Source organism: Perognathus longimembris, chromosome 23 (genome assembly GCF_023159225.1).
Source record: "Perognathus longimembris pacificus isolate PPM17 chromosome 23, ASM2315922v1, whole genome shotgun sequence".
Taxonomy (NCBI): Eukaryota; Metazoa; Chordata; class Mammalia; order Rodentia; family Heteromyidae; genus Perognathus; species Perognathus longimembris.
The window spans coordinates 23,708,569-23,724,880 of record NC_063183.1 but is presented as its reverse complement, the minus strand read 5'-3'; the positions used below and the strand labels follow the sequence as shown (position 1 = coordinate 23,724,880).

The following is a 16,312-nucleotide window of genomic DNA, read 5'->3' as shown; positions in this document are numbered from 1 at the left end:
TACACCTCTAATTCTTTTTCTTTTAGTTATTTTCCAGATAAGGCTTCATGATTTTTTTCCTCCCATGTACATGGGCACCATCATGTCCAGCTCACTGGATATGAATCGCAAAGGCTGGTCTAAGATTTATTTTTCCCACTTGGTCCCAGGCATTTGGGATCCATATCACATACTATAATTTGAATGGATATAGAAGCTCATTTGATATGATACTGTGTCTCTTATTCTTCTGGCTTCACATCAAGTCATATTTGGTCTTCTTAGTAACAATGCTAATGATTTCAAAGAAGTCACCATTATATATCATCATGAAACGGAAGAGCCTCAGCTCTTACAATGCCCTCGTTTAGTCCAGTCCTACCTGTTTCTCAGGGACAGCTTCGCTCTCATCCTACAGAGGCTGTGGATCTCAGGCCTCACCGACTTTCCAGGAGCATGCCAGACCTACATCTTTTCTCCACTCTGTGTTCAGTGATACCACATTGATGGTTTGAAGTCAGATGTGCAGGGAATTTTTATACCACAGAAATTATATCCATGGCTTTTTTTCTTCAGTGATCTGGCATTAAACATGCACATGCATATTATAAATATCACTCCAGAGTTTTATCTAAGGGTTCTGGGTTTAGATCCTGACAATTCTAATTACAAACTGAGCTGCTCTGGTCATGTGACTTTTACATCTCTGGGCCTCAGTTTTAGTGTTTGTAGAATGGGGGTGATCATACCACCTGGTACGATCTTGGAAAGATTAAATGAACAATGTATGTGCCTCACACACTATCAAACATGAACAAATGTTAATTCTTCATCAGTCCCCATACTGGAGACTTAGGCAGTCATCCTCATTCTGCCATTATCTGTGGATGACCTTGCAGGGAGTTTAACCTTCAACCTGGGCTCTGTTATTTCACCTTCAAACAGCAGAGAGGAGTCATAGGAGAAGGCTGAGATAAATCTCTGAGACTGCTTTTATTTTCAATGTTTGAAAACTTCGTTGGCTTTTAAAAATATGTATCAGGTCCCACATGGTGGAACATCTGTCTGGCAAATTCAATCCTCAGTACCTTAAAAAAAAATCACATCAGGACATTGGACAAGTAGCACAAGAGAACATTATACCTGGTCCTGCCCTGGGCCTCAGTGGCTGACAGCTGTAATCCTAGAACGTTTAGATAGTGGCTCACGGCCAGTCTGGAAAGGAAGGTACACAAGTCCTCAGCTGGACATGGTGGTTCACACCTGTAATCCTAGATACCTGGAGGAGGGGCATTGTGCCCAGGACACCTGGGTAGGGAGTGAGATCATATCTTAAAAATAATGAGCAAAAATCAAGACTGGAGGTATGGCTCGGCAGTAAGAGTACCTGCTTAATAAGTGTGCAAGGTCCTGAGTTCAATCGCCATTACCACCAATAAAGAAATAAGAAGGAAAGGCTGGGTCTAGGTTATGGATGACAATCGAGAGGCTTCTTCTTCTTTTCTTTTTTTTTAGAGAATGTGGATTATTGTGTTCCTTGGTGTCATCATTTGCCCTTTTCCTATATTTAAAGTCATTAGAATTTGCATAACACACCCCTAGAAAACACACCCAATTTTAAAATTTTTTTTTATTGTAAAGGCAATGTACCAAGGGGTTACAGTTACATAGGTCAGGTAATGAGTACTTTCTTATTGAACTGTGTCACTCACCTCTTCCCTCATTTTCTCCCTGTTTTCCCCTCCCAACCGCCCCCCAAGTCTGCTGCATTTGTTCACCCTTTGTCCTACCATTTCTGTGCTCCCCCTTACTCTCTGCAAAACAGATAAACTTACAGACCAGACAAAAAGCACAGAAATAAAAAACAATGACAAAGGAGGAAAAAAAAACAAGAAGCAAAATAACATAAAACCTCTTGTTTCCATGTATTGGAGTTCATTTTGATAAACATCATTTTATATGATCATATGCCCATAGCTATTGAATCTTTCAGTGAGACCAAAGGACAATATTCTTAGGAGAGGATCACAAAGGATCACATACACAATTTCTAAAAGCCCTTCCTCTTGCCCGGCTGTCAGACTTCCCATTTTCATCAAGGAATTGGAAACCTTCCCATAAACAAAATTATACCCACTTTTTCCTTTTTTCCCCAAACGACCTCTCCAAGAAGTGTGTGGGGAAAAAAAAAACCAAACTTGTAGAGAAGAAACATTTCAATTCCCATTTCTGATATGAAACAATGTTCCTCAAATACAATGGCAAACATTCACTTTCATAAAGTTGATCTGATTTCTGAAACTTATCCCATTGGGTTTTGTTGTTGTTGTTCTGCTGACAACCTTGAACTTCCAGTGACATTCAAAAGCCAGAGAAGAAGAGTGATGAGCTGTGGTTCAGTCCAGGCTGCACTTGACGTGTGGGCGCGTGGCACATGAACCTCTCAGCCTATCTGTGGTGTGCGGCTTGGTGCTCAGTAACTTTTCCTTTTACACATTTTATGTGACATAGTCTTATTCTGGGGGCCTGTGCTACAGCTCTTGGCTTCCTGTGAATGAGGGGAGATGGGGGAAGTTGACTGCCATGACATAATTCCCCTCAAATGCCCCAAAGTGCCATGCGAGTTTCTTCCTTCCTGGACGAGGCTCTGAAAGCTCCCAAGTCAGTGGGTGGGATTCATTACACGCACAAACACAAGGTGGTGGTATTTGAAAGCAGGAAACATTGAAATTTGATTCTCAGTCCCAGAAGCCGTCTTTCATGGAACACAATCCAGGCGGCAGGGCAAGGCCCTGGTCACTCCCCTTCAGATTCAGCAAGACTTACGGAGCAGATAGGCTTAGCTCTATGGTGTCAACTCCTATTAAGCTCATTTCTAGTTTCTTCAAATTTTATCTTAAAACGACTTAATTCTATTTCTACCTCTCCAACTTTCCTCAGCTACCTTGTTCAGGCTGACACCCTCAGCCCTTTGTGTTACATTTTGTTTTTGAGATAGGGTCTGAATAATTTTGCTCGGGCTGGCCTCAAATTCTAGATCCTCCTGCTTCCCTATCCCCAATAGCTAGGATTACAGATATGTGCAACTATGCCCAGCTAAATACAGCATCTGACTTTTCCTTTTACCTGTCTTTTATTCCATTGCATTTTGTTCTTTTTTCTAATTGGTTTAGGATTACTTGGCTCTTCACTTTCTATCTTCTTGGGGTAGAACCTTTGGTCACTGAATTTTTTTTTAATCTCTTCTTTTTTAATGTAAGCTTTTACAGCCAAAGTGTTCTAATAATCTTTGCTTCAGCTGCATTGTACAAGTTTGATATGTTGTATTTTCAGTCATATAGCTCAAAATATTTCTAAGTTCCTTCAAGATTTTTCTTTGATTTTATTGTATGTTCTTTAACTTTCAAATATGTGAGTGTTCCTAGGTACTTGTTTGTCTATTTTAATATTTTTATAGTCAAAGAATCTATTTGGTATGATTTTCTAGTCTTTTTTTTTTTTTTTTGCCAGTCCTGGGCCTTGGACTCAGGGCCTGAGCACTGTCCATGGCTTCCTTTTGCTCAAGGCTAGCACTCTGCCACTTGAGCCACAGCGCCGCTTCTGGCCGTTTTCTGTATATGTGGTGCTGGGGAATCGAACCTAGGGCCTCGTGTATCCGAGGCAGGCACTCTTGCCACTAGGCCATATCCCCAGCCCATTTTCTAGTCTTTTAAATTTATTGAGGTTTGTTTTGTAACCCAGCAATGGTTTCTCTTGATTAAATGTTGTTTTAAAAAAATGTAGGGGCTGGGAATATGGCCTAGTGGCAAGAGTCCTTGCCTCGTATACATGAAGCCCTAGGTTCGATCCCTCAGCACCACATATATAGAAAAGGCCAGAAGTGGCGCTGTGGCTCAAGTTGGCAGAGTGCTAGCCTTGAGCAAAAAGAAGCCAGGGACAGTGCTCAGGCCCTGAGTCCAAGCCCCAGGACTGGCAAAAAAAAAAAAAAAAAAAAAAGTATACTCTGTCACTGTTGTGTATGTTCTATTAAAACCAATTAAGTTTAGGTGATTGCTAATATTGTTTAGATAATCTTTATTTTTTTTCCTATGTTTTGTATAATTATCAGTCTTTGGGAAATGGGCACTAAAACCTATTATTATAGTTTTAACTATTTTTTATTTTTAAACACTGTCAGTGTTTATATTTATTTTGAATGCCATTAGATAAATACTAATTTTTAACTTTCATATCTTAATGATGAATAAACCTTTCCTATATGAAATTCTGGTCAGCACTGTAGTTAATACTCATCTTGAACTCTTGTTTTATTTAATATTAATGTTGTCATTCCTCTCTTCTTTATTTATACTTTATACAGTATGTCTTCTTCCATTTACTCATTGTCAAATAGTCCCTATCTCTGTACTTAAAGTGTATTTCTTTCAGGTAGTAGTTATCTTCTTATGCATTTTTGATAGATAGTCTCTGCCTTTTAATGGGCATATTATCCATTAGCATTTAACTATAAACAACTCGATTATAACCAATAATTTAATAGTTTTACTGTTAGGATTGGATTTTCATTATTCATTTTCCTATTTGTTCCTGTTTATGTTTGGTTTTTCATGCTTGATTTATTATCTCTTTCTTTTCTTCTTGGTTTTTTTTCCCCCCTGATCCTGGGGATTGAACTCAGGGCTTGGGTGCTGTCCCTGAGCTTCTTTTGCTCAAGGCGAGTGCTCTACCAATTGAGCCATAGTGCCACTTCAGGCTTTTTCTGAATACTTTATTAGAGAAAAGAATCTCTCTGACTTTCCTGCCTGGGCTGGCTTTGAACTGCAATCCTCAGATCTCAGACTCCTAAGTAGCTAGGATTACAGGTGTAAGCCACTGGCACCTAGCTTTTCTTCTGGAATATTCTAATAACATTTAGAGTATTATTTTATCAATTGGCATTTGGGCTATATCTTTTTCACTTAATACTTTAGTCAGTACTCTAGAAACTACAATATACATTAACTGTTCAGTTGGCTTAGAGATAATCTTCTACCATTTCATGTAGAATGCAGAAACACTGCAATGATATAGGCTCATTTACTGCTGCTCCACTGTCAGAACTATTACGTGTGTTTTATCTTTGTGTGTAAGAAAACCACAGTATATTATTATTTTGCTTTAAAAATCTTATGTATTTTAAAGGAAGTAAGAGGAAATGGAGTCTTCTCATATTTACTCATATGTTTTCTATTTCTATACTTTTTCTTCACTTCCTAAAGTACTGAATTTCTCTTTGATATCATCTCTTTTTGACTAGGAGAACTTTGATTTAGCATTTTGTGTAGTTCAGGCCAGAGGGTAAAATATTTTTCTATTCTCCTTATCTAAAAGACTTGATTTCACCTTTATTATTGAAAGATCGAAAGCTGTAGGCTGACAGTTTTTCTTATTATTCACTGTTACTGGTTTCCATTATTTCTGATGGCAAATCTGTAGCAATTCATGTGAAAATTCCCTGTATATGAAAGGTTATTATTATTATTTTTTTGCCCGTCGTAGGGGCTTAAACTCAGGGCCTGGGCACTGTCCCTGGGCTTCTTTTGCTCAAGGCTAGCACTCTACTACTTGAGCCACAGTGCCACTTGTGGCTTTTTCTTTTCTGTGTTTACCTCTAAGTCACATTCCCATTCGAAAGGTTACTTTTAATGTTTTTCCTTACCTGTGGGTTTCAGCCATTTCACTATAACTTATTCCTCTTTGAGTTTATCCTTTTTATGTTTGCTGAAATTTAATTTGTAAATTTGTCTTTCACCAAATTTGGGAAGTTTTCAGCCATTATACCTTAGAAATTGTTTTCTGCTTTAGTGTTCCTCTCTTCTCTTTTTGGGATCCCCAAATTGTTATGTTAGGACTTAAAAAATTCTCATATAGTTCCATGACACTCTATTAACTATTTCCAGTCTTTTCCTTATCTTCTTTTAAGATAATTTTATTATTATTTATTTTTATTGCCTACTTCCTTTATCAACTCCTTTTCTTGGGGTTCATCTAAACAAAAAAGTTCTTTTTAAACTCCAGATCTTTACTTCTAAGTTTTAAAATTCCTATCTGGTTCTTTCATATACTTCCTTGTCTTCTTACTTCATTACTTGTGAGCATATTTTCTATTACTTCATTGATCATAGTTATGATGACAGCATTACAATCCTTATCTGAAAAGTCCAGCATCTGAGTCATATCAGGATTGGTGTCTGCTGATTCCTTTTCCTCTGAGAATGGGTCCTAATTTCTTGACACTTCTTACGTCAGGTAATGCTGAGCTATAAACTGGACATTGCGAATCCTTTCCTGTGGAGACTTTAGATTCTACTTCATTGTTTTGAAGGGCACTGCAGCTTTGGCCTTTATAAGGAAATGAATTTGGTTAGGCCCAATACCTCCTGCCATGTCTGTGATAGCTGGTGGCTCAGTTTTGTATTTCTTGAAGACTCTGCCACACAGTGTTTTGGGTTTTTTTGTCTGTTATGGGGACTGAACTCAGGGCCTGTGCGCTGCTCCTGAGCTTCTTCACTGAAGGCTAGCACTTTACCACTTTGAGCCACTTCCAATGTGCTGGTGGTTGATTGAAGATAAGAGTCTCACACACTTTCCTGCTCAGGCTGATTTGAACAGTGATGCTCTCTGATCTCAGCCTCCTGAGTAGCTAGAATTAAAGGCGTGAGCCACCAATACCTGGATTACAAATTTCTTTTAGTTTGTCCTACATATACATGGTTCAAGGGTCTACTACTTAAGCTGATTCTAGACACAGAATTTGGGTTTCCTCCTGACTCTAACTCTTCTCTTTGGGCTGGCTCCTTATTCTTGGAAGCCTGGGCTCCCTCTCTTGATTTCTTCTAAATATAGGAAGAGATATAGTCATTCTAGCTTGAAAAAATAGCCTGTCATATCTATCTATCTATCTATCTATCTATCTATCTATCTATCTATCTATCTGTCTGTCTGTCTGTCTGTCTGTCTGTCTGTCTTCTATCTTTAAAAAAAAAAGTACCCCAAATCTCTATACACAGCAATAACCACTGTTGCCCTCTTTTTAAAAATTTTGTGTATTTGTTCTCAATAAATTTTAGATACCATCACTTCAGCTGTTTTCATTTCAATACCCTTAACTTTTCTTATTCCTTTGTCCTTCATTTCCCCCATGGGGAAAATTTCTAATTCCTGAGCATCTAGTCATCAACCTATGTAATGTTTGGCTCTGGTCTTAAAAAAAAAAAGGAAAACTATTTAGAATGCTACTTTTAATCCCAAGGAGCTTGTTCTATTTTATATGTTTGAGATTCTGAATTTTCCACACCTATGAAATACTAATTATTAAGTTATAGAGGTATTTCTCACTAAATTAAATTAATAGACTTACTCATTTTATAGCTTAGTGAGGGAGTGTTAAAAGTTGAGCCGCACCTTATTTATAATGGCAGAAAGTGATAAATATCTAAATGCCCATCAATAAGAGACTAGTTAAAGAAATACTGTACACCTACAGAATGGAATACTGCAAGCCAAGTAAAATAAGGAGTTGACATGAAAAGTAAAGTAGCAACCACAGAATGGCATCGACAATAAACTGTTGGACAAAAAGGCTGACAACAGTAGAGACTGAGATATGTTGTTTTCATTTATGGAAAACTGCATGCACATGTACATACACACATAGGGAGCTGTGTATAACAAGTGAATCAATGTATTTCATCAACACTTATTCTGTAAAAGATGCTCAGTAAATGCATTGTGATACTCATGTCTCAGATAGACATCAGATCATATGTAAATGATATCATGCATAATTGTGGGGGAATATATGTTTTTCTAAAATGACTTTCTCTCCCCTCCCTGCCCCACATTTTTAGAATAATGAACTGCAAAGCAGATTGGACTATTTAACAGAAACTCAGCCCAAGACTGAAGTGGAAACCAGAGAGATTGGAGTGGGCTGTGATCTTCTACCCAGGTATTTAAGAATTTCCTGTTTTCCTGATTAAAATTCTTCTCTGACTTAAGAAAATAATTTACTAGCCAAATTGCATTCTTTCAAGCAAAATAATTTCTGCAAAGCTAAGTGGTATCTGCCAAGGCCTCAGATACCACTGTTTCTGTGGGAGCAGAGGCATTCTGTGTGGAGGAGGAGAGAGTGAGGGAGAGACCCAGAAGCCATTGCGGAGAGGGACTGGTCTCTCCCAGAGTGCATGCCTTTGTTTCTTCATCCACTTGGCAAGCTACTGTTATTACTTTCCCTGTGCCAGGCAGCTATGACACAGGAAGGAATGACATTTGGTCCCTGTCCAGAGTAGAGTCTGCAGGAGAGACAAATGGGTGGGCAGGCATAGATAAGTATGTGAGGGCCACGTAGGTACTGTAGCGATGTGGGAGAGGGAGGGGGTAAATCTTGAACAAAACTCATCTGTTCCCAAGCATTGTAGCAAAGTATTGCCAAGCACTGGATCTGCCTCCTGCGTAATGATCTGCGGCTGTCATCGGCACTTAGAGGATTACTACAACTTATTTTGTGTGTGTGTAGTTACATTTCTGGGATAGAGAATTGGCCTGTCCGCTGTCCAGCTGTTCCCCACACCTGGGCCTGAGTCCCTCCTAGTGAGAGCTGAGCTCATGACGCAAGAACCTGCCTCTGGTAACTAACTCGCCATCTCTAGGTGCTCACAACTGTACTTAGCCTACAGGACACAACATGTGTAAAACAGGATGTGACTGGCAAGTGGTTTGGGATTTAGTTTTTTTTTTAATTTAATTTTATTGTTATGGTGGAGGTGATATATAGAGGGATTACAGTTACATAGATCAAGCAATGAGTGCATTTCTTTTTGAACAGTGTCACCTCTTTCCTTGTTTTCTCTGTTTTTCCCCTCCTGATCCCCTCCCCCACAAGTTGTACACAGCTCATTTTCAACAGTGTCTAGCGAGTATCACTGCTACATTTGTTCACCCTTTGTCCTACCATTTCTGTGCTCCCTCTTACCCTCCCCCAAACTGATAAGCTTAAATATAAGACAAAAGGTACAGAAATTTTTTTAAAAAAAAGACAAAGGAGAAAAAAACCCAAGCAAAATAACATAAAACCTCATTTCCATTTCTTGGAGTTCATTTCCAGGATCATCATTTTATATGATCATATGCACATAGCTATTGAACCTTTGTGATCCTCTTTTAAGAATATCCTCCTTTGGTCTCACTGTGTGGGTGTCTACAGCCCTGTGTAATTTATCCACAATGGAATTCTATGCTTCCATCAGAAAGAATAATATTGTACCGTTTGTAAGGAAATAGAAAGACTTGGGAAAAAATTATATTAAGTATGCCAGACTCAAAGAAGCATAGGTTGCATGGTTTCCCTCATTTGTGGTAACTAGAAAGTGTCTACAAATCTACAAGTAAACACACTGGATGGTAAAAGACAAAAAAAATTACACCTGGATGGGATTTAGTCTATCAGACTCGTAAAGTTTCTGGTGTCCTGTGTGCAGGAGAGGCTCTTGTGTAAGCAGAGACATCTGTGCTGAGTATTAGTAATCCAGAACATGTCAGAGCCCGGAACCCCAAATAGTTCCATGGTGGGAAAGAATCTGGCTTATTCCCAAGCCAGGGAGGCCGAATTCCTGATTCTAGTTCTACTAACTACCAGTAGGATGTCTTTCTGAAGTCCTTTTTTCCCACACAGTTATGGTTTCTTTAACGTGTCAAGTCAACAGCTTCATTGGGTGACTTCTCTCATGTTGAATAAGGCAACCTCATTTGGTTACTTTACTTTTAAAATCTATTTTGGATGGGTTTTGTTCTTTTGTTTTAGTGACAGTTCATTAAAATGAGCCATTTGCCATTCTCCACACAAAAGAACATCAGTGAAAACCTTTTTTTTTTTTAATAACAATGTTCTCATTTATATTTCTTGTCTTCTGGTAAAAATATCCAGATATAATTAACAGAATGTGTTCTTTAAAAGAGAATACACAAATAATATAATTAACAGAAAATGTTCTTAAAAAGAAAAAAAATACGCAAATAGACTCTGGGTCTCATGAGGTGTGGTGAAATGCATTTGATGAAAATATAACCAAAAAGAATGATTGATTATGCTTGGGGACTCCTTTTGAAATAGAAATAATTTGGCCATTTCTCCCCTTTTTCTATTTTTCAAGAATCAAGCAGCTTAGTCCAATCTAATTGCCCACATAATAAATCTTGTTTGGCTAAGACGGGTACAAAACTATGCCTGAAACCAATAAACTGTTTGTTTTCTAATTCCCACATTTTGGCTTGAAACAAGCTTTTCAATTTGTATGTCCAAGTATAGCCTAAGGCAAACTTTTATGGCTAAGTTATGAAACCACAGAGCGGTTTTCATAATGGAAGTGCTGACAGACCCTTAACTTATGGCTACGGTGAACTTGGAAGCCACTTCAGTGTCTAAAAGCAGCTTTTCCATAAATGTAACATTTGCTTTCCCCCAGGATCTATCTTAGCACTTTAACTACCTAGGTCAGTCAGCAAAGGAAATGAAAACTACATAGCCTACAGATCCACATTTCCGAGAGGGCAGAATAATATTTCATTCACTTCCTCTCAGCTATTTATTAAGTGCCTACTATGTGAAAGGCAAGAGGCAGGTCCTGGGTGTGAGCCACTGGCACCCAGCTACATGAATTGTATCTTAATAGGCACAATTCAAAGAAAAATATTCCCATAGTCATAAGGGCCAGGCACATAGTAAGCGCTTTAACAATGCTTGTATTTTCCCTCTTATTTCTGTTATCAATCAGAACACAGAATAGCTTTCTGTCCAAGTTTATTTTTAGACTGTGTTATTGTCCCTCCCTGAGGGGAGCTGCCCTTCTCTGGATTACTAAAAGGCTCACTGAATGTGGTAAAGCAAATGTGTGAGCTGTGGTTCTGTGGTTAACATGTTTGTGCTCTTGAAATCCGATTGTTTCCCAGTGATCAGCTTAACAAAATATTCCACTTCTTTTTTAGAAAGGTTGGGATATGAGTGCCTGTTTTTGAGACCTAGAAGGGTCACCTTTATAAATATTTCTGCATTTTATGGGCTTTTTAAGATATTGTCACCAGAGACCATTTGTGTTATGTGGAATTTTCATAGGAGTTGGCACACATTGCCATATGGTTTCTACCCCTGACATTCTTCTAGTGCGCCTGGCCAGGTCACCAGGGATTCCTGAAGGGCCAGATCCCACAGATTCCCTTGTGTAGCAGGTGACGATGGGACTCCTCCTCAAACTCCCCGTTCCTTTAGTTTCCATGCCATCTATATGTGGACTGATAGCTCTGTGTCTAGCCTGTGGGAGCTTCTGGAGTATAAAGATGAGTGAGATGTGGTTGTCATCCTCACAGAATTTAGGTAATAATGGAGATAAATGCATACAGTGGGTGCCCTAGGAGATGCTTTCAGTGGTGTGTCAGAACTTTAATAGTTTAATAGTCATGTTCAGGGTGTTTGGGGGACAGAAAGCAGAAGCATACTGGATCTCTTGGGGGAAAACGTGATATTTATGGTGTCTTACGATTCTCTTCCTTCTCATACAACACCCTGTACCACTTTGTGAATGACCGAACGTGGGAAATGAGAGGAAAAGGGAGTTGATTCTCAAATTTCACATGGTTAGGATAAGGAATGTAGCTGCAGTATCCACAAATCTCAGTGGCTCAGCACCATACTGTTCTTCATATCACTGTTCTAAGTAGGTTAGTAGGGTTTTCACTCCATACCTTCATTCAGGACTCCGGAGGGGACTCTTCCATCTGATGACCTCTGGACGTTGGAGTCCTTGTGGGTCTTGCAGTGCAAAACAACACACAAACAAACAAACAAAAAAAAGACAGAGAATGAGCATGGAGGACTATGTAGAAAGTTATATAGGTTAAACCTGAAGTAATGTGAATTTTTCTTTTTTTGGCCTGTTTAGTCACATGACCCACCACCTAACTGCAAGGGAGGCTGGGAAATGTAGTTGAGTTTTGGATTCAGGAGGAAAGACATGGATGGGATCTATCTCCATCTTTGTCACCAAATCCTTCCAATTCTATGTTCCAAATCTTTCCCTATGACTTTACCTCCAGACTCCTGTTAGAATTCTCATCATCTCTCTTTCTCTTTCAAACTAGCAAGAATTTCCTCACCTTCTGCTTCCGGACTAACCTTTCCAAACTATCAACAGTACTATTGCTAGAATGTAAACATGACACATCATGGTCTTCCTTAAAAATCCATAGTGGTTCCCTAGCTCCTTCTTAACCCCTTGGATCTGGCTTCTTGTATCACACTTGTGATAGGAGACCTGGCCTTATCTTCCACCACTTTCTATTGTAAACTCCTTGCTTGGCTGGTACTAAAGGTCCATTCCACATCTACAAACTGTGGGCTCACCCTACTTGGGCCTTACACACCTTATCCCTCCTGCCTTGAGTTCTTATCTCCCTGAATGAATACTCGGCATCTCTTGGGATTTATCATCCCTGGGCAGATACCCAAATGTGCATGCCTTGGCTTGTTAAATTGTTCGGCCCTCAGATAAGCCATCATGTATTTATTTATCCTTGTATTGCTCATTGAGCTGGCAGGAAGGAGAGACTGAAGAGAGTGTAAGGAATAGGCTGTTTACAAATGTTTGGGCAGCTGGAAGGGAAAGAAGGGAGCTCACAGCAATGGGAGCTGTCACCACCTTTGCCCATTTTACATTGCTCTGATTGAGCCTAGGACGGGTGGTATCACAATGGTGAGTAAGTGTGGTTAAGAGGTCCCATAGTGAGACAACAAGCAAGAGACTGAGGAGGAGAAAAGCTCATTCCTGCACTCAGGAACTAATTCATCCTACCAGACTTGATGCCATCCTGGTAAATAGCATTAATCCATTCATGGAGGTGGGGACCCCCTCATCTGCTACCTTCCTTAGGCTCCACTCAGCATGTCCATGTCACCATGCTGAGGACTAGACTTCCAGCACACGAACCTTTGGGGGTTGCACTCAAATCACGGCACCAGCATTGGCTTGAAGAAGCAGGAGAAGAAGGCTAGCAAAAGAGCGAGGGCAGAGCTGTAGCTGTGACCTCTGGGAGAGAGACAGAGTCAGCTACCCAGCTGCAGCCTGGCTGGGAGGGAACAGAAGCCCTGACCTCTTTATCCCTCGTTCTCTGATCACCTACTCCCATCTCCCAATTGGTCAAAATGAACTGAAAACTAGAGAGCAAAGAACCCATCAATTCTGACCTTCAGTTAAGGACAGATCAAGTGGGAAGGGGGAGAAAGTAGATCTGAATGGGCAAACGGGGACTATTCAGCAGAGCTGTTTATTTCTTTAATATAGCACCTAACACATAATTAAAATTATTTATATACATATTTTTCCTGCCAAATAACAAGTCCCTTGGATGCACATTTTATATCCTTCTGAGTCACTGATAGCTAGCATAACCTTTAAAAGTTGCTTAAAACTATGATCCTGTCATGGTCTATTTGGGCTGTTATAGACTTGGAAACATATCAACAAGAGAAAACTATTTCTTGCTATTCTGGAGGCCAGGAAGTCCAAGACCAAGGTTCTAGCAGATTTGCTCTCTGCTGGTTCCTTCTCCTTCTCCTTGTTTCCTCATGTGGAAGATGGGATGCCACACATGAGGGTAGAACCCTTATGACCTCATCACCTGCAGAGGTTCCACCTCCTACTGGTACCACCTCAGAGGCTAAGCTTTCAGCACTTTAATTTGGGGAGGAGCCTGTCTACTGCAGTTCCCTTTTCTAAAGTTTACATGAAATATTAAACTGCCACCTTCGTATCCTTCACTGCTGAAGAGCCAGTTCCTAGAGTTGTTTTAGCATATAAAGAATGCAATAATCTTCCTCTTCTATCTTTTCTCATTTCTCAGCCCAACAGGTAGGACCCGTGAAATCGTGATGCCTTCTAGAAACTACACACCATACACGAGAGTCCTGGAATTAACCATGAAGAAAACTCTCACTTAGGCACTTGAATCCATGTACTTCAGAGGCAAAAGGGGCCAGGAAATCTTGAGCCTGGAGTCAAGAAAGGGTAACTGTTACTTCCCCATGAGCAAGAAGCCAGAATGGAAACTGCTACAGCTCTGCTCTGCTTCTAAGATAGGAAGGAGAGTGAAGATGGAGGAGGGGACAGGCAAGAACAGGTATAAAGGTCACATTTCAGTCATCCAACTACCATACCCTGTTATGTGCTGCATTATCGTTTTTCATGTAGACACTGAAATCCTTACAGAATTTCACTTTTTTTTTTTCTGTGTTGCTACTTTGGTTGGGAGTGGATAGGGCATTAATTTGAAATTTCATATTATTCACGGCAGCATGATTTGTTAGAGCATGAAGGTTTGTTTACCCATAAAAGTATTAGAAACAGTGTTTCTCTGGCAGAGCAAGGCTGTCAATGAGAAGTGTGGGTACCTGGAAAAACTTGAACCCAGAGGGGAGAATTCCCAGCATGCACTGCTCTCTTTGGTCATGAGAATTTGTGCAAGGCTGTAAAAGCCACAATTATAATGACTGTGTGGGCCAGACAAGCTTCATCCTGATATCTGAATCCTTTGATTTAATTTGTGCCTTATGCTTTTATTGGACCTGAAATCACTATATTTATTCAACTTGTGATTTTTGTTTTCGTTCACACTTTACCTTAAAGAGAATTTTGTATGTTGTGGAAATTTAATCATTTAATGTTTTGTATCAACTGATGTTTTTGTTAAATGAGTGAGTAATCTATTCATGCATGCTCTACTTTGTTATTATAACCCGTATCTCCTTTATTATTACAACCTGTTTAATAAATACCATATATTTTGTTCTACTAATGTTGTCTCTGTGTAGAATGCCATGTAAAAGGAGAAGAGCACAGATTGCTAGCCTGTAGAATAAGTACCAGGGTCAGATTATAGTGGTCTACAGTACTGTGATCCACAGAAGAATAGCCCTGTGTGTGTGTGTGTGTGTGTGTGTGTGTGTGTCTTTCATTCCTGAACTGTATTTACTTGATGCACCTTCTGAAAAGAGTAACATATATTCATGACCACAAAATACAAAATAGTTCTTAAAAATCTCCCACCCTATTTTCCTACCCTTTCTTACTTTCCTTATTTTAGAAAAAAAATTTTAAGGCAAGCAAAGTAATGTAGTTGAATAAGATACTATGAGTTGGGATAATCTAGAGAAAGCCAAGTTTTAGAACCAAATATGTATTTCAACTCTGGCTATATCATTTTGTATGAGTCACCAAAGCTTTATGAATATAGTTTCATCTTCTAACAACCTGGACTAACCACATGTACTTGATAGGCTAAGCCAGTTTAACAGAGAGTTGACATAGGGATGGGAATGGGCTGTTCCCCTGGGCAGCAACTGATATCCTCCTGGAGGTCTGTTTAAAAGCACTCTTAGCTCCTGGGTAGCACTCGGTAGTATAGACGTTCCTTTTTTTTTTTTTTTTGCCAGTCCTGGACCTTGGACTCAGGGCCTGAGCACTGTCCCTGGCTTCTTCCCGCTGAAGGCCAGCACTCTGCCACCTGAGCCACAGCGCCACTTCTGGCCGTTTTCTGTATATGTGGTGCTGGGGAATCAAACCGAGAGTTTCATGTGTAGGAAGCAAGCACTCTTGCCACTAGGCCATATTCCCAGCCCTAGTATAGACGCTCTAACAACAAGAAACTGTGTGATGTGGAAATCGTCAAGGAGAAGCATCTCAGGAAAAGGCTGTCTTCAGAATCACAGGGTGGGGAAGCTAGACCCACCGAGGGATAGAAGGTGCTGGGAGCCTGAGATCTCTAGAAAAGCTGGTCTGGAAGTAGTAACTTAATGTCAGTTTTAATGAGACTGAGAAGTAAAAACCAATTCCACAACCATTTCTATATTCTCTTCTTTCTCTCTCTCTCTCTCTTGTAAAACAAGCTAGAAAAAGGAAAATTTAGAGATTTTAAAATTAAAGACTATCAGAGATCATTCTACTACTGGGGCTTTTGCGTTTTAAAGTACATCTTTAATAAAAGGAGAATTCCTTATGTCACTTAACAATCCAGAAGACCATTAAAGAGAGTTCCCACTTAGTACAGACTGAAAGAAAAGCACAGGGAATTCTTCTAGATACACTGTCAAAATTACCTCTAGTAACCCAACACTCCATCTGAAAGAGTGCCATCCAGGTACCTGTTCATAAGCACGAGTATTACACAGAACTGGATGAACTCTAATACTGTATAACAAATTTGTCTCACTGAAATAAAGGATGGTAGCATACATAAGGGAATTTTTTTA

The 16,312-nt window shown here is 39.6% G+C and overlaps 1 protein-coding gene across 3 annotated transcripts in view; it reads left to right on the top strand.

Moving 5' to 3' along the window:
• LOC125340342 (myocardial zonula adherens protein) overlaps positions 1-14,888 on the top strand; it is a 67,429-nt gene extending 52,541 nt beyond the window's left edge. For 2 of the 3 annotated variants that reach the window (XM_048331851.1, XM_048331853.1), the window contains exons 12-13: positions 7,869-7,969; positions 13,909-14,885. In XM_048331851.1, the coding sequence (XP_048187808.1) occupies positions 7,869-7,969; positions 13,909-14,005 (198 nt within the window). In that variant the 3' untranslated portion in view covers positions 14,006-14,885. Of the gene's footprint in view, positions 1-7,868; positions 7,970-13,908 lie in introns of all 3 variants that reach the window. The other variant, XM_048331852.1, reaches the window with a different exon arrangement.
• The last annotated feature ends 1,424 nt before the right edge of the window (positions 14,889-16,312 follow it).